We start from the raw sequence: 24,091 nt of genomic DNA, 5'->3' as shown, positions 1-24,091 counted from the left end.
GGCATCTACCCAAAAGAGCAAAAGACATTGTATAATAAAGACATCTGCACCCAAATGTTTATGGCAGCACAATTCACTATCACAAGGATGTGGAAACAACCCAAGTGCCCATCAACTCATGAATGGATTGTTAAAATTTGGTATATGTATACAATGGAATACTACTCAATTATAAGAAATGACAGTGATCTAACACCTCTTATATTTTCCTGGATAGAGCTTGAGCCCATTATCTGAAGTGAGGTATCACAAGATCTGAAGAACAGGCCCCACATGTGCTAGCCATCAAATTGGCACTGACTGATTAACACTGTGGTGCTCACGCAGTAGTAGTAGTAGTATTCTCCAGGGCTTAGGGGTTGGGGTAGGGGGTAAACTCACAACTAATGGACTCAGTGAGCATTGTAGAGGGGAAGGGTATGCCTCTAATCCTCGCTTGGGTGAGGCAAAGATATAAAACGTAACCAAAATATTTGTACCATCATAATATCCTGAAATAAAAAAATAAATAACCAATATAATGAATTTCTCTTATATGTGAAACATAAATACAAATCCCTGTTCCTTTGAAAAGATTTCTGAGACTGTTTTAATTATGAGAGTGTTCATGTGTCTGAATACTATAAATCCAGCCAAGAGCACTTGAAGTTTTCCTTGACAGGAATGCCTCTTTCCAGAAGCTACTAATGTATCCAAGAGAGTCACTGTTCCATTCACTGGAGTTCCCTTGTACAAAATTCAGCTAAAAACCCACCATTGTCACTGCACTTGGTAGGGACTGCCTAGTTGGACACACTTCACCAGGACCATCTAGGTGAGACTCTTAGGAAGGACAGTTCTTAAGAGTCTTGTCAGCTGTGCACAGAAGATACTGCAGCCACAGATTACCAAGCACAGGCCAATCTTCCTTCCTCATAGACAAGCAGGTGGCAACACTGACCCCTTAAAATACAAATATAATACTTAGGCCCTATAGCAGGCCGAATCTTCCTAGAGCTCTGAGGGTCAGGTAGTAGAAAGGGGGAGAGGACAAGGAGAAGGGAGAGGGTGGTAGGTGTTTTTATCACAGAAGGAGGAGAACTTTTGTGTGGAGGAGAATCCCCACACCCAAAAGATTCTCTCTAGTGAGTCTCCCAAATCCTGAGACCTGGCCCTGCTCCTTCTCTCCCCACGTTAGTCCAGTTTGGGAAAAGTCGAGATGCCATTGCTCTCGTGAGGGGTCTCTCATGTCTTTGGGAAGATCCTCCACAGAGAGGGGGTCCAGGCCCGTGAGAGACCTGCTGTGTCTTACACCCCCCCTCAGCCTCCCTCGGCATCTGCTGAGACTGCGTCACCTCTCGGTGAGGCGCTGGTCTCACTTCCTCCTCGCCTGGGCTGAGGAGGCCACACCAGGGCTCTGGCAGGTCCCCTTGGCACTCACCTTGAACTCTGTCTGTTATATTCCCAGGATAAGGGGGCAGTGACCTGACCCCCCACAGAAGCCTCTCAGATTTGTCATCTCTGCCAGTGCCACTTTCATCTGCTTTAGAAATGGGACCCTGCCTACTTCCTGAGAGCGATGAGCTGGGAAATATTGGGTGAGGGAGAATTGCTGGTTGTCAGGTCAGCCCCCACTCTCCTTTCCCATTCTGCACAAAGCCTTTTAGCCCCGTTATCCGAGTCACCTGGATGAGGGGCAGTAGTTCTCACCGAGAGGGGGAGTGAGAAAACTGAAACTTTCTCTTCACTCTCACAATTTCTAATTGGAGTTTTGGGATAGAACAAGAAGTTTCCAGATCAAAGATTTAAAATCTAGGAAGAAACTTTTCCAGGTTCTGTTTTAGAAGTGCATCAAGCACACGTAAGTCTTAGTCTAGCTAGATTTCTAATATTCCTGCCAACGCTGAGTCTCTAAAACCATCAGCCAACAGCATTTGCTTCCAACCTCTTTTGTCCCACCTCGGAGGCAAAGGCCCCTGTATAAATGCTCCGGAGCCTGCTGCTAAGCAAAGCTCTCTGAGATTCCTTTTCCTCGCCAATAAGTAATAGCCATAGCTCCCACTGACAGAGTGCCTACTATATGCCAGGAAGACCTATGCATGTACACATGTCCTTCGAAGACCTATAACGACCTGCACAGTAGATATCACCTTTTTCCAGGTAGGGAAACTAAGGCTCAGTGAATTGGGGCACCTGCCCAACACCACAGTTAGTGATAATTTTAGTTGTCCTTTGTAAAGCACTTACTGTGTGCCAGGCACTGGGCAAAGTGGATCTGTGTGCACCATTGTATTTAACTGTCATAACCATTGTCTGGGTCTCCCCAGAGGCCATGTGAATTCTGTGACACCTCACTTCCTGTCCTAAAGCAGAGTGGCTGCTGGCACTGGCCTCAGCATCCCCACGGCTTACCTGAGGAAGCCTGTACAATGAGCCTGGCACAGGCAGATGCCAAAAAAACATGTGCCTTCGCCTTTCCTTTTGTAACATCTTTTCCCCTCCAAGACAGCCTTCAGTGCTAACCTGAGGCCACCCACATAAACATGTTAGAGGGAAAGAAAAGAGCAGTTCCAGCCCACCCACCACCTCAGCAGTGAAGAAAGACTAACCTGGGCCGGAAGATTGGCTCAGGGAGCAGCTAACCTTGTGGATTCTTTAGTTGAAAGCAACCACATGAGCATCATCATCATCATCATCATCACCATCATTGTCTCCATTTGATAAAGCAATCAAGTAAAATAATATGCATAATGATTATTAAAAATAGCATGACCAGACAATATAATACTTGAATTCCTCATATTATGGACAATATGTACCTCCAATAACCTCTAAAATATTTTTATAGAGGAAGATCTAGATAAGAGAATAAACAGATAGACTGGTCACATTTAATCAGCAAATTATTAAACTTCCTTGACCCATTTTAGGAGTCACTTCTCTGACTGTAAGGACAGCTTCTTTCCTTCCTAATTATATGTTGATATATTGGTGCTGTGGTTTGGGGGACTTGAGAGCTCTCTGTTCCCTACCCAACTTTAATTGGAGACCTGTCAAGTTCAATAACTAATGGTGTCACATACCCCCTGATTAATGATGCTCCCATCCCCTAAATATGGGCAGCTACTGTCCACCTGGAGTCTGCTCGGGCAGAGAAATCATAAGTCTCTTCTTAGACAGAAAGAAACATAGGTGTTCCCAGACAAATTGCTTTTCCTCCAGACACATTTGTAAAAATGGCCTGGGCTCTACTGACAGGTGACAAAGTGGCCAAGGTTGCTCAGGTGGAAGAGACAGTGGCAGTGAGGGGGGAGGGGAGGATGCCTGATAGTCACTCCCCAAAAAAGAAACCCACAATTTTCTTGGCTAACCAAGAGCTTCGGGACGAGGACATCAGTGCAGGCTCAGTGGGTCCAGCTGCGTGTGACAGGTGACTGGATAGATGATCCTCGGGATCCAGCGACCTGCTTCTCAAGAGAGACAGCAGTGATGGAGACACTGCATCACCCACCATCTGGAATTTGGCGTCACAGAGAAAACAAATGCTTCAGAAAGAATCCACACTCTATCTCTCTCTGAGGTCTTGTGATTTCTCCTTATACCCCACTCCCAATCTACGCTAAGCAGGACCAGCAATATATACATGTCCTAGCCCTGCTGTGACTTCATAAAAGGAACAGAGATGTTTTGAGAACACTAAGAAAATGAGAAGAAAATGGGTAAAAAATCTTCTCAGCAGATTACTATATTTGGTGAGGACTTTCTTAACGGCATGTTTGGGCCAAAGCGGTGAGTTGAATAGTATAGCCCAACAGCCGATCCCATCCTGTGTCTGAGAGACAGCAGATAATGGGCACTCGGGAGGAACTGACTTCATGGATGAGGAATTGCTGACCTCAGCCATTTTCTAGTTAGCCCACCCCAACCTTCCTATTTCCCTAGTATAAAGTATAATAGATACGGTATAATCAAAACCATTAATCGGGCCTGATATCTGCAACCCTTGGTCACAGCTCTGAGCAACACTCAAGTTGTTGCTGATCTCAGAGGCCTGGATGAAACTGCAGAGCTAGCAAATTATTTTCTGAAACGCTGCCCCATTGCCTCCTGTATTTCTTGATGCCTTCTTTCCCTTTGGACAGTCCTTTTGGCTGGTTGGTTTTCTGCTCTGTTTTCTCCACTAGACTTTAAGGACCTCCCCCGCAAAAAAAAAGACTGTATTCTTGCTATTCACCTTTGAATCCCTAAAATCTAACACTGATGCATGGAGACGGTACCTTATAAATGTTTTTGATTAATGAATGAGAGATTGGAAAGTTCCTAGAACTGGGTGTCAGGAGACCTCCATTCTAGCCCCTGCTCGGTCATTAATTGAATATGCAACTTCAGATCTGGGGCTCAGTCGCATCATCTGTAAAACAAAGGAACAACCCCAATGACAGTGGACACCCCTTCCCACTCCCATGCTCAGTACAGCCCTGAGGATCCACAGAGGAGCATCGGGGGCTTTGGGGGGGTGTGGGGTGAAGGAGATCCTGAGCAGACCAGCCTCAGTTCTCCCACCCCTTCCAACAGAGCCACTCTGCTTTTACTTGTTTATGTAGTGGGCTCTCAAATAAGATTTTGTGTCAAAAAAGGATTCTACAAGTAAGAAAGAGCTTTAAAGCTACAGGAGGAGATGAACTATACAGTCCTTTTCAGCCAGATTCAGCCAATCTACTAAAAAGGTCCCCATCCCCAATCACTTGATCCCAGTCCTCCTCTGCAGACCCATCTTCTCCAATCCCCAAGTAGCCTGCATGTGTCATTCTAGCTGTGCCCTTTCATCTGCCTGGAACCACGCTTCCCCCATTTTTTCCTGACTGCCAAAGCCCAGCTCACTTTCCAAGACGCAGCTCTAAAGCCTTCCCCTCCAGCCTCCCTGTTCTCACAGCAACCAAAGAACCATGCTCCCTAAGGATCGCACTCACCCAGTGGGCTCCAAGAGCACTTCATAAATACTCTGGTATTAAATAGTGGGTGCATGGAATAAGTTGTGTATTAAACTCTTTCCTGATTGGAATACAGATGCTTCAAGGTCAGGAAATCTGTCTCCCTTACTGTTTGTGTCTCTGGTATTCGCTACAGTGCCTGATTTAACAATGTGTGTCGAATAAAAGAAGGAAATTAGGAAGTCAGAAGTTATTTAGGAAATTGCTAAATTAGTTGATAAGCAGGTTAGGAAATTAGTCAAAGTAAGGTAAGCTACATGTCAATGGGAAAACCTCTCTTTATCTGAGCAGAGTAATTGACATTTAAGTGTGAATAACTGCTAGATTTAATCCCTCCAAGTGAAAGTACATTATTTATCTAATGACTTTCTTTGGTGGAATGTGGAGGGAAATATATTTCTTAAATGGAGAAGCCCTTTTCCACCTTTTGCCTACTTCCAGCTGGGTCTTTCTCCTTTATGCCCTCTTAAGATGGAGAAGCTTTGTCTCTTTGTTCTTAGAGGGTCACAGGGAAGCAGGGTAGGCTGCAAGTGATGTCATAAAATTGGGCGGCGAGGGACAGGGGGAGGGGACACGATGTGATTATCTTTACTATTGGGCAGCATTGTGTTAAGCACAGTTTGGAACTTTCGATGCTGCATGCAGGCTCTCTGAGAGCACTGCACCCAGGGCGGGCTCTTTATTCCTGTAAATGACAGAACCATAGACTCTGACTTGGAAAGAAATTCACATTTGAAAAGACCATATTTTTCTGAACCTCAAATCACACAATATCTGGGATACTTTGATCCTCGGATACTCTTACTAAGAGGGGATTAATACAGAATATTCAAATAGAGAATGTCCTGGTATCTTGTCCCAAACCTCTTTGCAATGTGTAAGTCCTCTCTAAGTCTAACTGCTTTTTAGGCTGGCAATTTTTCAGTTTAGTCACAAATAGTTCTGGATATAGAAATAAAACAAAACGCTGGGAATATGACAAAATGTAAATAGGAATATGTTTACAATATACTTGTGTGGTGGATGATTGAAAAGGTGTCAGATTTACAGGCTATGTGGAATCACTCCTATTCCATCTAGTTCTGCTGAAATGAATTCTTTGCATTTCTCAAGGATCTAGATTTTCCATTTCTGACCACCTCTAATGGGAAAATTTCCTCCATGTCGTCTGCAGCATGCAGTTACTCACTGGTGGCTGCCTGCACCTCAACATTGATGTCATCCAGCTGTATCAATATACACTTTTGGAATCAATAGGACTCTCCCTCTCCAACCACATGATGGGTAACCATGAAATGCAAAATCGCTTTGATAATAGCCTAAGGCAAATATGAATAGGAGAGTAACTCTGAGGCAAGAACTTTTTCGATGGATTACCAAATTAAGTAAAGATTATTTATACATTGATCTCTCACTTAGAATAGTAATCCTCCACCCTAGTACACCCAGATCAACTTTTGGTTTAAAAAAAAAAAAAAACGACTTTGTAATGCTTCCTTTACTATTCTGGAATGGCAACTAGAGATAATGTTACCTTCCTACACACTTAATTTTTTAAAAAATCAATATACCCTGAGTATGAAAGATAAATAAAGGAAAGTAATTCCTAATAAAAGCAATATTTATTTCAACATGTGAGTTCTGGGGCATGAGTACATTGGGAAACATAATGAAGTCGTTAGATGTTTATAGCCATTTGTAGAACCACTATGACTACAACTGCTACAAATGCACACTCACGTAGGTGTGTTGTTTGCTGCTCAAAGACCACAAATAATGTTGCTGTTGATGATGGGGTTTTCCAAAATGGTGACCAACTCTTGGCAAATTCCAAACAAAACAAATTACAACTGTCCCTCAATTTACCCAGTTGTTGCAATCCTGGGAAATTCAATGTATATAAAGCCATGAAGAAAAAATGTTTTGTGTTATGTATAAAATGGAGATAAATTCAGATTCAAAAATTATAAACAGGTTTGTACTTAACATGCATGTCCACTGGGACCTTCAGCAGTCATGTAAGATACAAGACAATGCTTCGTTCTATGGGATGGTCCCACACATTGCAGAATGTCTAACAGTCAAGGCCCCTGCCCGTTTAATGCCACAAGTGCCCACAATCATCATGTGAAGCATAGACCGTCCCCCCAGGAGCCAGTACCACCTTTGTTGAGAACCACTGGTTTGCAGGATTTTCTACAGGGCTTCCCCCATTGGTTCAGATGATTGAGAGTTGACTCTAGTTGTGAAACTAAAGAATGATGTGCTGGAAAGGACTCAAAAGCTTATCTAGTTGGCCACCTCGTGTCACCCAGGTGAGGGTAAGTAACTTGCCCTCAGATGCTCAGTGATCTGGGACACTAGATAATCTAGGTAAAAACCAAAATTTCCCTTTCCATGGTTTTCATTTTTTATTGAAATTAGAAAGATACTCTTGAATGTGTTTCTCTTACACACCCAATATTTTAAAATAGTTGAATGATCCAGAATATTTTCCTTAGGATATTTGGGGTTGTAAACACTCACTCCTCACCACGGAGCTTCAGAGCCAGGCTAGATACTCTCTAGTGCCCACTAAAAGTCTGCATTTCTGCATCAAACAAATCAGAAAGATTAGAAAACAGTATAAGATCTTTTACAATGTTTCCAAAAGAACAATTTCTTGGAGCAGAAATTGTCTTATATGATTAGTCGCTGATTGATTTTCTCACTGTTCTCCCCAAACCTACAATCCATCAAGATCCCAGCAGGACCTTGGGAAATGAGTGACTATGATTCCAAATGCTCCTTGCACCATGCATAGCCAGGGCCTCTCCCTCTGACTCAGGACAGCAAGGGGCTGGTCCCCTCACAAGACCTAAAGAAGATGTGCCTATACGCTAATTGCCCTTGGCAAGTAAGTTCTGGTGGTGAATTGGACATTCTTAAATTTAATTTGGCAGATCGAATATTATGGAGAGAATGTTTGATTCCCCAAACTTCACAATATTGGCTATTGAAATTAAAATTGCTCTTAAATCAATGCCTGTTTCAAAAGCATCATTTGGAAAAATTTTACCTAGAAATCTTGTACATTATCAAGGGAGTAAAGATGGGTGGAGAGAATCAGCTCATAGGATATAGGAATTATTGGAAAATGCTCTGGATTCTATCTCGAAGAGGAGAAATTAGTTGCCACCTAATCTCTTCCTCACACAGCACTAAAAGAGCAATCTAATCTCTATGTGCAAACTCCATTCCCAAGAACCCCGAAGAGAACACAAAAGTCCTCCAAGCATGCAAGAAAATAGCATCAGGTTCTCATACCAAGTGCTTGTATGCGCTATACTTTCCTCACGGAAGAGTTCTTCAGGCCTTTCTTCAGAGACCATTTCCTCTTAATTTTAGACTCACTCTAACAATTTAAACATCAGGTGTTGGAAGCAGCAATTTAGAAAAGAGGCAGTCTGACTGCTCGAGGTAAGCACTGTGGCAGCAACAGGAAGTAACAACTGACAGTCTGACATCAAGGAAGAAGATGGAAAACTATTTTACAAAGTAAGGGGAGGAAGGCTGACATAGGAGCTCAAAGTAAGTAGCAGCCTGGGTCATTTAATGTAGGGACAGATGGCATCACTATCCCAGAGAGCATCTCTATAATACAGAACCATATAGCAATTGACATAAAAGAAAAGTTAAGTTATTGTCAATGGATTTTTCAGCAAAATTCAATACAGCAGATGGAATCCTGGGTTTCAGAGTTAGGAAATTCTTAGAGCAGCATCTGGTATAATACTTTTATTTTACAAATCAGGACACTGAAAGTAAAGGAGTGACGTTGAGACAGTAGCCCAGCCTAACTGGCTGGGTGCTCCTTCCACATGGACACCTTGACAACTGGAGCTACTGCGGGGAAGGAGGAGACAGTACATCACGTTGAATCACTGATTGTGGCATTGTTTTTGACATCTCTGTTTTTGCTTCCTTGCATTGATTTCACCCCCTTCAGAAGGAGAAGAATCCTGCTCTCTTTATTCACAAAAGAGTGAACTATTGTTCCCTGGTTTGTGATAAGAGAACCTCAGGGTTGACCCTTAACAAAATTGGGACTCATTTTGAGTTCCCTCCCACATTCTCCTCCATCCCACTCCTGGTGTGTTCCCTCCACGCTGTACTATGTCTGTCCTCCAACTGTTGCCTCACCCATGGGCCCACATCCAGAATTCCCAGCACAAAATAAGAGACTCTTCCAACTCCCAGAAGTTTGGTGTATTCTCAATCTCTTTCTAATTTGATCTCTAATCATATCAAAGAATGAGGCAATAGTGCAGTGTTTTTCAAATATAAGCAAACACATGCATTACCTGGGGAGCTTGTTAAAATGCAGGTTCCTGGTCCCTATCTCCTGAAATTAGGATTCAATAGATGATTCTGGTGGAAGTGGGCCCTGAACCCACTTTGGAAAACACACAGCTTCTGCTTACTCATGTAGCCTTGTCTTGCGTAATACCCCCATGCACACTCCCCTCCACCCATATACTTCATACTGTCTCTCTCCACCGTGTCTTTGCCTCATGTTCTACCTTCTTTATCCAACTAATTCCTCCATATACCTCAAAACCAGCTGGGTACATGTTCTCATCTCCGCTCTCATTGATCTCATACCTTTCTGCATTGTCAAGCTTACACAGCCTACGACATGCACTCGTTTTCTGGCCTATCTCCTCTTGAGGGCTGGGGCATGTGTCATTTGTCTTTTTCATTCTCAGCCCTAGCACCCTGCCACACACATAGTAGGCACTCTAAAAGTGTTTGTTATCTTTTGTATGTGCTGAATTTCCTTGTAAATAACTAGTAATTTGTTTATATTTCCATCTTTTATCTACCCCCCTAGATACAGTACAGCATTTTCACAGATTGCTTGAAGCATCACTCAAATGAGGAGCACCTTTTGTAATATGTAAAACCTGAAAGAGAAGAATGTTACTGCGGAATATGACCCTGGCGCCATCAAGGGTGGGAGTCATATTGATTTAGGCCCATGTTCACTCAGGATATCTGACACTTAAAGAACGCAAGAGAGATGCACACAACAAGTGAGAATTTTTCTAAATAAAGTTCAGTCTCCAATAGCTCAGTAGAATTATGCTACTGCTATTGCTAGGCATTTAGGTTAAAAAGTTTTTCAGAAGTGAGGCTGGAAGAGATTAGAGTTGGCTTCAAATTGATTCATGCACATAAAACTTTGTGTATGTGTTCTAAGATCTCAGAGATTCTCAGTATTTTCTACCCAAGATTGTTAACCACCAAGAGGCTAGCTCATCTCCTGAAGTCCACCATCTGTGTATGTCTATCCTCGCAGGCGTCTGCTATGCAGAGTTTGGAGTTCGAGTCCCCAAGACCACAGGATCTGCCTACACCTACAGCTATGTCACTGTCGGGGAATTTGTGGCCTTTTTCATCGGCTGGAACCTGATCCTGGAGTACCTGATTGGCACTGCAGCCGGCGCCAGCGCTCTGAGCAGCATGTTTGACTCCCTGGCCAACCACACCATCAGCCGCTGGATGGTGGACAGCGTGGGAACCCTCAATGGCCTGGGTGAGATGGCCAAAATGTATTAAGAGCCTTAAATGTTTTTTTGTTTTTCTTTTTTGCAAAGTAACTCTTTGTCTGTGAATCTATCCATCCTAAAAAAAAGATTCAAATTTCCATGAAAGCATTATATAAAGAGATATTCATCGCAGCCTTATTTACAATCACAAAAATTTAGAGACAGCCTAAATATTCTACAATGGGACAAATGATTAAGTAAATTGTGGACACATATTACGTACCTAGCAATAAAAGGATGATTAGGAAGACTTGTAATAACATGGAATATGTTTTAATGTAATGTCATATATGAAAAGACACAAACCATACAAGCACCATGACAATAACTATATAAAAATAAAACCAATACAGGAAAAAGAACTGGTAGAACTTCTCTGGAAGTTTCATCAGAATATTTTTTTTTATTTTTCAAATGAAAAAAAATCTTTCAAGGCACAAAATGGATTCTAGTCTACCAGAGGTCCAAGAGGGATAATATAAGTGGTTGGATGCCAACAACCAGAAGCTCACATAACAGATGCCATGAGACCTCAGGCTCCATCCAGCACTTGCTGCCCACTCTCCCTCCTGACATCTGATAAACTCCCATATCAGAGGGAAGCCAAACAATAGTTGAGGTAGCTTTAGAGTCTTGCCTCAGAAGCTCCAAGGAATGATTCTGTGGCTATGTTGAGTCCTTTGATTTTGGTGTCTCTATCTCAGAAAAATTAACAAAAATGCTGAGCACACAGATACCATGATAAGATGAAAATATAAAGACTAAACCTGTTCCGTATATTGATTTCACAGAATTTTAGGTCTGAAAGGGTCCTCCAAAACGAGGTCATCCACGCCCTTCACTTTACAGGGAGGTGAGGCAAGTTGCCCAAGGCCACACGGCTGGCTCCTGGCCCGAGTACGCTGGCTGCTGAGGCAGTGCCTTCTCCACTCTGCAGAGGGCAGGAGTCCACTGGCCAATGAGCAAGAACAAGCAGGCAGGGCGTGTTCACTGGTTATTTTCTCTCTGCAACCCCATACACAAAAAGGAACAGAAAACCCCTCTTACAATAGTTCTCAAAGGCACACATTCTTAGATTTGCTAATAAAGAAAAGTTTGTTGGAATGGAATGGAAATTTTATAGACTATAAAATTCTCAGTGATGAAGATAAAAATAATTTTCAAATAACATATTAGACCTCTATATATATTCCATACCAGGACAATTCTGACTTCAAATGTCCTGTGCCCTGGTTCTGTTGTAATTGTCACATCACATATCCCTGTTTTGGGTCCAGGATATCAGATCCTCTTACCTATCTACCAAAACTTGCCCATTTGCAAACAGACACAGCGTAGGTGTGTGTAGGCACCTGCATGCACGCGCACACACACACACACACACACACACACACACACACATACACACACAGTTCCTCCTTCTGTCTCCCTGACAGACTGACCACCCTTCTCAAAACTGAGAGAGGATGCACTGCGGTGGGACCAGGAGTTTGCATGGCCCTTTCTTCCCTCTGGATGGTGTTAAATCATGTCTTTCCCTCTAGGGAAAGGTGAAGAATCGTACCCAGACCTTCTGGCCTTGTTGATTGCTGTCATTGTGACCATCATTGTTGCTCTGGGCGTGAAGAATTCTGTGGGCTTCAACAACGTCCTCAACGTGCTGAACCTGGCAGTGTGGGTGTTCATCATGATTGCAGGCCTCTTCTTCATCAATGGGAAATACTGGGCTGAAGGCCAGTTCTTGCCCCATGGCTGGTCAGGGGTGAGTTCATTCCTAAAGCCTGGTGCACCTGTCACATGCTCTGCCTTCCACCTAGTGATCAGCTGAAGACATATTTTCAAGAAAGTGCTGCTGTATTCCATAATCACTGTGGCATTCTCTTTATCACCTTTTAATGTGAATTTAGTTGGAATGTTCCGAAGAAGTGGTTCTTTTTTTTTTCCTTATTTGTTTCACCAGCATTTGTTGAGATCCTATTTTATACAAACAACAGTGATAGATTCCATGGTATTGGCCACTTGCAATATGCCTAACACTGTGCTAAGTACTTTGCATGTAATATCTAATTTAATCATCCCAATTAAATGGAGAAGACTCTGGTCTTAAAGATGAAAAAGACTCCCATTCAGAGAGATCAAATGACTTTCAATTGAGCACACAGTGTAAGTGGCAAGACCAATAGTGAGTACTGTCTGACTCTAAAGTCTGTCCAAGAATAGCTCAGTTCTGGAGGCTGTCTCTACAGTCTAAGAGAGACACACAGGTCCATAAATAGACAAGGCAATAAAGGAGGGCAGGGACAGTGGACAGGTGGGGAAGAAATGAGTTTTGCCTGTATATGGAACTAGGGAAAGAACAGTTTTTAAATCTAATGCCAACATTTGACCCTAGGAGGAGAGTCCGCTGGGGTCTGAGGGCAGGTGAGTGGGCCCAGTGGAGTACTAGTTATAAATCCCATTCCAGAGATGTGGTTCATGGCAGAGAAGTCTACTTGGTGTGGTCTGGGGGTTGGCAAGGGAGTGAGCTGAACCAAAAGGACATTTTCAGACCTCACCCCACAATCTGGGTGGTGTGTTCTATGCTGAAGAAAAATAGGAAAGTCAAAGTGGCAAATGCTTTATGCTGACAAGTGGTTCTAAGTTGCTCCTGGTTTCTTTCTCCAGTACAATTAAAAATGCTTATTTTATGGATTTACTGGTAAAATTCACTAGTCTATCTTTTACAGAACATAAATCAGAGAAAATTTTGAGTTGGCAGGGATCTTAGAGGTCACCTGGTCCTCTGCTCATTTGACAGGTGAATAACCTGAGGCCTAGTGAGGCAAATCTGCCTAAGACGGGTGGCAGAAAACAAGTCCAGGATTCCACACTCTGCTTTTGCAGTTTTTGCTTAGACTGGTTTTCCTCCAAGATGTCCAGGGATCAGAAATCTCTCTTGGAGAAGACTCAGAATAACTTCTGCTTATTCTGAGCCATGCCATGCTGTTCAGTGCAGAGAAATAAGCAAGGAAGCAATTGAAGCCAAGATTTCCAGTCTTCTGCTTATCTGTAAGAATTCCACAGAACCACAAAGTTCTTCCCTCCTCTTTGAAACGAATAAATACTGAAACTGGTTAAAACCAGAAGAGACAAAGAAACAGTGTTGACCTCATTCTAGATCCCCAAATCTACATTATCTTATGATACAAACTGTTCCTTTCCTATCATATAAGAGAAACAACAAATTGTAAGAAAAAAAAGAATGGAACTCAATTGCATTTTCATCATAGCACAGGAAAACAATCTCACCATTTTCTTAACAAAATAAGAAATTACTGGGTCATGGACTTACTTTGACCATCAGTTAACTTCCGTGGTTTCAGCTTTTTTCATCTATCAAGTGGGAAAGCTAATTGCACCAAATGTTTGCAAAAAAAGAACAAAATTTTGGAATTTCTATGTGCACTTTCTTCTGGTTAGCAATAGTTAAAATGACAGGAGGAAGGTGCTAGTATTTAGGTGCCAGGCATTGTACTCTGTGAACACTATCTCACTCTTAAAACTTTAAAGTTGGTGCTATTGTTCCCACATTAAAAATGGAGACTCCAAGGCTCAGAGAGGCTGAGTAACTTACCCGGCCTCACTTAGTGCCAGGGCTGGAATTCCAGGTCTGTGTGACTCCAAAGCCCTTTCCACCACACCTTGTGTGGATGTCCACTCCCTTCTGAGCCTTCTTTAAAAAATAAAAAAAAAAAGTAATAAGGTAATGAATCTGACATGTTACATTTCCTTCAAACTTCCACCCATGCACCTTTTCATTTCATGGCTCTTTTGCAATGTTCCTTGGAGGAACATTAAGAGATAGTCTAGTCTCTTTTCTTGTCCTCAGATGGGAGTATAGTTAAATGGACCCAGGTTTGAGTGTGCATTGTTTATGAAGACATCCTGTCAATGCAACTGAAAACTTTGCTTAATTACACAGTTCATATTTAATTTTTAAAATCCTTCTAACAGCTCACCCAAATGTCATGCACTATAGTTGAGACCCCATGTAAAGATTGGAAAAAGTTAATATCCTCTGTGTAAATGCCCTTTTACTCATTCCGAAGAAGAAGAAGGAGTCTTTTAGCCTTTCCTTTCACTTTGTGTTTTGTTCTGAGGTCTTTATTCACTCTGGGGGTCTCCTCTTCCCTTCTCAGGGACTCCACATCCTTCCTCAATCAGGAGCCTGCCTCACCAAGGAAGCAGCTAATCAACCAGCCTTAAGGGTTCCCCGTTTATACATCTGGGTTCTCACTAGCTTTCATAAAAGAAGATCAGAAGTCAGGCATAAAAAAGGAAGGAAGGATGCCTTTCCTAACATTTAACATTTTCTTTGTGACAAACTCTTTCATATATACTTTTCATTTAATCTTCACAACAGCCCTGCAAAATGAGTACAATGATCTCCACTTTTACACGGAAATAACTAACGCTTATAAAACTTAACGTCACAGATATAGATGATAAGTAATAGAGCTGAAACTCGACCCCAGTCCTGGATGACCAAAGTCCTTATTTACTCCACTCCCCCTGAGTTTGGAGCCATGGGACCAGTTATCATTTTTGCATTTCTGTTCACTGTCCTCACTCCAACCCAAGCCTACTACCTTCAGTAGTTTTGTCATTGGCCACCAAAAAAACTGACTGGGATTCTGAAGTTTTTGCTGCAAATCCATTATCCCTGAAGGAAACTCAGGGATAATTTATGTCCTAGCGGCTGTGCCTAAAAGTATCATCTGAGCACAAAGGACAGCCCAGTGTGAAGATGTTGCTGATTCATCCTGTCTGCTCTCTGCCTGGCCTTGGATTTCTGCATAGTACATTTCCTCTCTACTGAATGGGCCTGGACCTGTTCGTTCTCAACTTTGGTTTCAGGTCACTTTTCCAGTCCAGCAAGGTCACTTTGAATTTAGATCCTATTTTTTAAGGTCTGACACTGTCTCGTGGCCATGTCATCCACCAAGATAATAAACACATCCCCCGCTTTGTCATCTAACAATTGTCAACAAAAGTATGTTGCCCAGTTAGCAGCTACACGAGCTTCTTCACTCCTTAGGGACCCCTACCCCTGACTGGTAGACTAGTACAGAGTTCCAATCCATTCATTCTTCAGTCGCTCTAGTTAGGATGGAACGGAAGAAACTATTGTGTAGGAGATGATTTATAAGAATAGTATTGCATGACTTTACACACAATTCTCAAGTACTTTGAAAGAGTTAATGAACAATCCATCCTCTGGCCACAGACCCCTCATAAGCCTACTCTTTCCTCTGCTCCAAATACTTCCTTCCAAAGAAAATAGCTTAAGGAATGGTTTACTCACTTACAGGTTCTGGGTCAAATGCTTTTTTGGTCTTGAAGAGCTTAAGAATAACAAACATTTTTCCCTATATCAAGTAACTCTGGCCCTCAGCTGAACCCCTGCCTCCATCTGCAATTCCTCAGCCGCTGGACATTGCTGGATTTGTGTTCCCTTTATGTTATTTGTTCTTGATGCTATCTTATGGTTTTTCTTTAACCAAATAAGACACTCTACCAGCACAAACAGCTCCCAGGAAAATGGTCCATAGCAAGCATTTGAGGGGAATTCTGACAGCCTCCAAAAAAAGGAAAAGTTATTTTTCACGTTCTCCACATCTGAGTCCATTTGTTGGAACTATTAGCACATTCCACTGTCACTGTGGACAGGTTGCTAATAGAGCTGGGGCATGGGGGTGGTAGCAAATACTGTTAAGTTGGAATTTTGTCTTGTTACCTTGGGAGTGAGTTATGTAAAGGTGCCTAATTATCTCCTAGGCATCTGGCAGACTGGCCAAGGTGGAAAATATGAGATGGCCGCCTCATCCTAATGCCTCTCAAATATCAGCGAGGCACAGGGGGCCAGCTTTTAAGGACCCCACACACTGAGTAGCAGGCCACTAATGACATTGCTTTTGACAACTAATTAAACAGCAGCCCTCCAGCAACTGAGGCACGTGATGCTTCCCTGCAAAGCTCTACAGAGGGATAGACCCATTCTGGATCGCCGGGCTGAGCATCCACACCAGGTTTACTTCGGAAAACAATCTCAGCTATGTCATCAAAGTACACAGCAAATACTATTTTTAACCAAGTAAAACATTAAAATAAAGAGTTAAGATAAAGTACCAATGAACCCAGAGACACACGTGCACACAAGTGCGCACACACACACACACACACACACTTTACCCACCGATTTTATTCCTAGATGCCCACACCTGGATACCGCACACATTCTTTCATGCACAGGAGGGTATCCTAATCATAAATACCAGTGGCCAGATCTGATAACTGTATAGCATGAAGTGGAAAACAGTTTTGGTGGTTATTTGGGTAGAGACACACCCACGGACCCTTTCATTTCATGGCTCTTTTGTATTTACCAATCAGGGACCAAGGTCTATTTGACCTCGGTAGGTGTGCCAGCCATTCTTCATGTGCCTCCTCTGCCAGATCTATTCTTCACCCTTCATACTCTGTTCTGTGCTCCAGAAAACCCCTTGCCGGTTGATTCCTGTTGTGTTTAGCTAATGGGAAATACTATCAGATCAGAGGGTGAGGAGAGAGCAAGGCCAGGGTATTTCCTTCTTGCTGCCTCGCAGCCTGGGCACCACACTGCTGTGCACCTCCACAGAGACAGCTGCTTCTGGGCACCTCCAGCTCCCACTGGACTCCAGGAACACCACCCACCCTTTGCCCCAGGCCTTGGGATGACGGAAACTTCTTACAGTTGTCGTCTCTGATGCCTCCACATCCCTAGTTGTCTACTTTAACCCTGCCTATACACTGCCTGTACCTGCCTACAGTCTCTCTTTGAAATCATGTCATTTGAATTACCTGAGTTAAATTCTGTTGACTGCCTGATGTAGTAGAACCTCCACACGTCCTACCTTTGATCTGACCAGTCTTTCTTCAACTATAATTGCTTTCTAGTTCTATATATGCAAATTCAGGCTAACACACATCCTCTCTGCACACTTATTTCCTCTCTTCCTAATTTGATCATAGTTAACTTTCTGGTAGCTGATCGTTAGCAGTAATCGCCATCCATTCTATCATTCCTTTGGAAAATAGTAGGATTTGTGTCTTATGAATAATATAGATACTTATTAACCTGTTCACTTTGTTACCACAGTCAAGGTTGCATCTGGGGTCTCGTAGTGTCCTCTAGACTCCAAGGTCAATCTCAGAGGATTTTCTGCTCATGACTACATCCCCATCACAAAGCAAAGTGCATGGCACATGGCAGCATTTAACATACATTTGTCAAGTTCTGAAAGACGGAGGAGGAAGAAGAGGAGGAAGGGTGTGGGAGGAAGATGGGGAGAAGGGAGAGAATGAGGAGGAGGAGGAGTTTGTGTACTTGGGCTTCAACTGCTCTAGAAAAACTTACAATAGCAATAACAATACTGTGGTAAGATCTATTTATTGAGCACCTACTGTATCCTAGGACTGTAATTTACTATGTTGTCTCATTAATCTTTATGAAAACCCTATGAGCTAAGTGCTATTATTATCTCCATTGAAGTGATAATGAAACTTAGGCTCCAAGAGGTTGGGACTTGTTCTAGGTCACCAAGCTAGTATGTGGCAGAACAAACCTAGGTCCCACAGTCTACAAAGTCTACACTCCTAACCAAACCCACTTGTGCCATGTGCATGGCTCCAGGATTCCCTCTGGAACCTACAGACAAGATGCGTCTGCTTCAGCTGCCAACTGTTGGTAATTCACACATCTGAAGGTGTCCTTCGTGTCTTCCACTGAGTCTCCTGCTCTTCAAGTTAGACATCTCTAGGTTCCCAGTTATTCCTCACATGGCATGGTTCACACACCTCTCACCTTTTTCTAAAGTAGATTTGCCCCAGATCTACATAGCTGTTGTGCCAGGTCACCATATGATACAAGAGGGGTGCGTGTGTGTGTGTGTAGGTATGTGTGTGTGTGTGTGTCTGTATGTGTGTACGTGTATATGTGTGTATGTGTGTTCGTGTGTGTATGCATGTCTGTGTATACGTGTGTGTTTGTGTGTGTGTGTCTGTGTATACATGTGTATAATGTGTGTGTTCATGTGCGTATGTATGTGTCTGTGTGTGTGTATGTGGAAGGGAAGAGAGATGTTGAAGGAAGAGAAAGCAGGACCTGTTTCCTGTAAGCTGTCTTAAAGCAAGGCTTTCCTTGTTCAGGACAGCTTAGCGAGCCTGCAGTCCTAACATCCATTCATCCTTGAAAACCAGTAATATTTTCTAGATAAGTGAAAACAAGCACAGTTCCAAGCCTGTGAAACTTCATGTGTGATGAAGTGAAATCTGTTTTCACCCCTTGTCTGGAGGCCAAAGACATTTTCTATACCTTGATGTAAAGGACTTTGCTGGAAGGAAAGTAAGAGTTCTCTTCTCTCCCAGAAAGTAGCCCTCTGGAGATGGGACTGCTTATGTTTGAGAAGTTCTTTCTACCTGACTTATTACAATAGACCAGAAGTTCTTAAATTTTTTTGTGCCATGGACCCTTTGGAAGTCTGATGAAAATTATGAACCCTTTATGAGAACTGTTTTAAAATGAATAACCTAATTAGTAATACTTAGGAATTCAAAAGAAATCAATTATACCAAAATGTAGTAATGAATATTTTTAAATTGTGATATAATAACAATGGGTTTCTTTATTGGGCTTTAAATATCAATATCTATGTCAGATAACTATCATAATTTGGAATGAGTGATAAACATATGTAATATTTTAAGATCTTTGCAACAACTCTCATATGATATGAAAATATCTGATTACTATTGGTGACAAAGGCATGAATACTATTGGTTTGTCACCTACATGCGTAATTAAAAGAAATGCTAACATTCAGTTAGAGGTTGGTAAAAAAAGTACAATATAATTATTTCCCAGCAATATTCTCAGACCCTCCTGAATTCCATGGACCCCAGGATTAGAACCCCCAGATTAGGGGATGGAAAATTAGAATCCTAATTGGGAGAGACTGTAAAAGACACCAGCTCACTTTACAGACCAGCAAAGGTTGCTTTTGAAGGTTTGCAATCTTAGAATTTGTGATGTACCTTACAGGTCCTAGTATTTAGTATTTTGTCTTTTCCTTATTGAGAAGTCATTGGGGAAAGTAAGAGTGAAAATTTTGGACAAGTATCTACTTGGTACATGTTTTGAATTTCATCAGTTATAAACTAAATGTGGAAGAAAGGGGAAAAATGGGTCCAGTCAATGGGTCTCACCTCCTGGACCCCTGGCTAGAGTTTGCATTTTATTCCCTCAGCCCATACACACAAGTCCAAAAAAACTCTTGACTTCCCCTAAAAGGACATCCCTAAGCATTCAAAGAGGTACTTTTTTCATTTTCGGCTATTAATGAGAATACGAAGTTTGGGAAATTTCATTTAAACTTCAACAGATTCTTTAAAAGAAAGTAACACGCTCCTAAATGGAACATTTTCACTGACATCTTGACTTACAAAGTCCCTCCCTCCCTGGGACAGATATCTAGCAGATGTTACTGGGTATCACCTCCTCAGCTTTACTCTGACCTCCTGCTCTATGCCCAAGTAGGTCATTTAAGCCCCCAAAAAAGCAGAAAATCAAATTCTATCTTTACCCTGTCTTCCCAAACAATAGAAGATCTGAAGATCCGAAAATCTCTTATATCATTTCAGATCTGGAAATTACCATAGAGATGATCTATCAGGGGCACTAATGGTCATTTGGGCAGGATAATTCTTTATGCAGAAGTATCTGAGCCCCCTACACTAAATTCCAGAAGTGTCCACCCCATGTCTGTGAGGTCAAAAGTATCTCCCTGCATTTCCAGACATCCCCTAGGGGTGGTCACACAGCCTATGGTTGTGGTTGAGAACAACTGGATGAAAACAAAGCACAGAATTGTATTGGTTCCCTAAGACATAGAGATAGCCAACATATTGATTTATTCACACCCCCACTTATTCCCAAAAAGGACTTGAATGTGTTCAATGATCCAGTGTGTATTTCAGCATAATTCTTCATATGTCCACTTTACACATGAAGGGACAGACCACAGCCACACAGCCAGAAGGTAGAGGTCCTGGGGTATTTAGCACTAGCTCTATCGTGTCACCTGCTTGGCCACTCAGTAATGTCTGCGGTACAGTAGGCAATTGTGGGTACCTTGTTTAAGGCCCTGGTGCTGCCCTGACTTTCTGAATCTGACAAATGCATCCATACAGGTGCTGCAAGGAGCAGCCACATGTTTCTATGCTTTCATTGGCTTTGACATCATCGCCACCACTGGAGAGGAAGCCAAGAATCCCAACACGTCCATCCCTTATGCTATCACTGCCTCCCTGGTCATCTGTCTGACAGCGTATGTGTCTGTAAGTACCAAATGCTCATGGGACCCTCCTCATGATGTGGCTCTGGGCCTATGTTCCCTCCTCTGTGGGGAACTAGTCCTTTCCCTGTGCCTTCTTGGTGTTTGTGTACCTGTGTGGTGTGCCCCCTGTGGCCCCACCTCCCACCCTATGACAAGAAGAAAATCAGGACTCCAAACTGGAGAGGAGAGGCCCCAGGCCCTCACTTCATCCTGGGCGTCCGTCCTGCCGCTCCCTGTGCACAAGCTCTCAGTGTCCGCGCTGCCCAGGGGACTGCTGTGGGGAGTGGGCCGCCGTCCAAGGAGCCCAGGTCATAGGCTGGCAGTAACGGGTGGGTGTGCGAGCAGAGGCATTGTGGGCCTCTGTGCACATTCCTCAATGCTCTTCTGTCTTCTGGGAGCTTCCCGGCAGCAAAGAGGCGAGGCTCCCCGCAGAGCCGGGAAAGAGAATGTATTGTCCTCCAGAGACTCGCTTCCCCTCAAATCTGGAGAGGAAAATGAGATTTCTTTCGGCTGTTGCTCCCTCTTTGGACACTGGCTCAAACTCATCCTTCGGGTTTCCCTGCCTGGGGGAGTCCTCAGAATGAAGCCTTCAGCCTTGTGTCCGTGGGATCACACCCCTGAGAGGCTGAGACTCTCCTCACACTTTGATGTTTCATCTCTCTGCTCCCATCCCTGAATTTCTATCACAAAAACAGCTCAGCCACACCCAAGATCCCCCTCAGCCCCTGGCAATGGAGAGATCAGCTGATAAGCCAATGAGCTGTGGTTACACAACTACCCCCGGGGCCTGAGGGCCCCACACACTAGAGTCACCACAATTAGGAAAGAGGCAGCCGCTGGGGGTGCACCCATCAGCCCTGCTGTTTCTCCTTCCCAAAAAAACATCTTCAGCAACTAATTAAGGAAGCCAGACCAACTGATCATTAAGATAAGCTGCAAAACAGAATTGTCCTAGAAGCCAAACACAAACACAAAGCAGCTTGGATGTGGTGTGTAAACATTTAATTACCCACTCAGACGTTTTCCGGATGGGTCAATTATCGCCTCCCCTCACACACATACACACTCAAGTGCTTCATCCGGTCCATGCCCTGGTCATCCCTGTGGATAGCGTTGAGGGAGGAGTGTGGGGTTGGGGAGCGGAAAAGACACTCTGTTCTGCATCTCCCCTTCCCCTCTCCAGGACGGACACTTACAGCACAATAAAGTCCACAATTACAGTTCCTTTCTTAAAATAGCACTTTATAGACTACAGAGTACTGCTATGCATCTACCAACATTTTACCCACCCTGATCTACTGTGTCCAGGAGACTCAACCCAAGTTGCCATAAGAATCGATCCCACTCTCCTCCAGCCCACCCCACACCATCCCCAAAGGGGATGTTGCAAGTGGTGATGTTACTGGGAAACCTTCTCTTTTAGACTTCATGGGTCTTAAACATGCCTCAGGAGCTGTTTTGTCTTGCACTGGTTAGCAGGCAGCCACTCCACCATGAGAAGAGCCAAACTGTGGGGCTGTGGTGGTACATCCTGCTATCCTCCCTGGCACCCCACCCATGAAGGAGCTTAGCTCCTGCAATAGGCAAAGAAGTGGTCTGCATATGACCACCATCTCCCTTTTAACTTTTGAACTCCCTTCTTGATAGCAGGCTGGAGCAGCCCCATATCTGGCTATATGACTGGTAGCTCCATTGCCTCTGGCAATTCTGAAGGGAGGGATGTTTGGAAGACCTATGACATGTGAAGTGGGTAGGTCCTAGGATCCCCCAGCCAAGTGGTTCCTGGTTAAGCAAAGCCGTAGTGGTCTTACAGCCCTCGAGTAGGACTTGATTCCATCCTGACACCACAATTTGTTTGTTGGCCTACCTGGTTCCTGGGATTAAGCTAGAGAGAGGAAATGGAAATATGAGTCGTCATCTGGGTCCCATCAATTAATTGCCTAATGACCTCATCAGCACTTATCTTTGGATTTTTGATCTCTGGTGTTTGGAGCAAGAGGGTGTACAGACATGACCCTATAGGACCCTGAAAATATAAACGAAAAGAGAGTCTTGTCCATGGGGGCAGGGTGCTCATGGTCACTGCCAGGCCCTGGCTGCAGTGCATTGGCTGCAGCTCCTTTTCTCTGATAGTATCTGCTCTCCATTGGACTCTCAGTGTAGCTCTGCTTTCATAAGGATGAAATGCCTGCAGACTTACTCCTCAGACATCAAAGGGCCACTGAGAGATATTAGAGACCTTCTGGTCTAGTCCACTAAATTCACATGTGGTGAGAAAATATTGAGGCCCAGAAGCCAAATGACTGGTCTAAAGTAAAGGCACATGCCAGCAAGTGGCAGATCCAACCTGCCGTGCAAGCCCCCCCTCCAGGGGCAGGGCTCTTTCTTCTCCTGTGGGGCGTCCATCCATGGTGTTCATGCCCACACCTCCAGCTATGCCTTTTGTTTTAACAGGTGAGCGTGATCTTAACTCTGATGGTGCCATACTATGCCATTGACACGGAATCCCCGCTCATGGAGATGTTTGTGGCTCATGGATTCTATGCTGCGAAATTCATAGTGGCCATTGGGTCGGTTGCAGGACTGACAGTCAGCTTGCTGGGCTCCCTCTTCCCAATGCCGAGGGTCATTTACGCCATGGCTGGTGATGGGCTCCTTTTCAGGTAAGGGCTACACTCCGTGAAATTTATTCTGCTCTGCCACGTCTATCCAGAGAGTGTGTCCACCGCTGTCAGCCTGACTGTAATTTTGATGTGAGTGCCATTCACACAGACTGCGGAACCTGCTGTGTGTCCTGGGAAAGAGTTTGAGTGAAAAGAGCTCAGGCCCTGAAACAGCCCCTCAGTTTTACTCCGGGTCCCTCAACCCAGCACAAATTGATATGTTCCCCCAGCTGCCCTTCTCCCTCTTGTGTGACATAGTGTGCTCCTTTGTGAAGATGACGGGTGCCAAACTGCAGCACTGGGTGGCCTCCAGAAGGAAGATCCCATCCCAGGGACATCACATGGATGCCTGGTAACTGCCCTTCTCAAGTTGAAAAAATCAATAATTAAAGAGACGATAAGACCCTCTGAAGAGAACCTAATAATAGCAACAACAATAGCCACCACTTATTGAA

The 24,091-nt window shown here is 43.6% G+C and overlaps 1 protein-coding gene across 1 annotated transcript in view; it reads left to right on the top strand.

Annotated features, from left to right (window-relative positions):
- Positions 1-24,091, top strand: part of SLC7A14 (solute carrier family 7, member 14) — a 106,330-nt gene that overhangs the window by 67,816 nt on the left and 14,423 nt on the right. The window contains exons 4-7 of the mRNA XM_012640226.1: positions 10,312-10,548; positions 12,106-12,323; positions 20,828-20,974; positions 23,428-23,636. Of these exons, the coding sequence (XP_012495680.1) occupies positions 10,312-10,548; positions 12,106-12,323; positions 20,828-20,974; positions 23,428-23,636 (811 nt within the window). The remainder of the gene's footprint in view (positions 1-10,311; positions 10,549-12,105; positions 12,324-20,827; positions 20,975-23,427; positions 23,637-24,091) is intronic.

Source organism: Propithecus coquereli, unplaced genomic scaffold (assembly GCF_000956105.1).
Source record: "Propithecus coquereli isolate 6110/MARCELLA unplaced genomic scaffold, Pcoq_1.0 Scaffold15, whole genome shotgun sequence".
NCBI lineage: Eukaryota > Metazoa > Chordata > Mammalia > Primates > Indriidae > Propithecus > Propithecus coquereli.
Note: the sequence above shows the minus strand (reverse complement) of the source record. Positions and strands in the feature narration are given on the sequence as shown.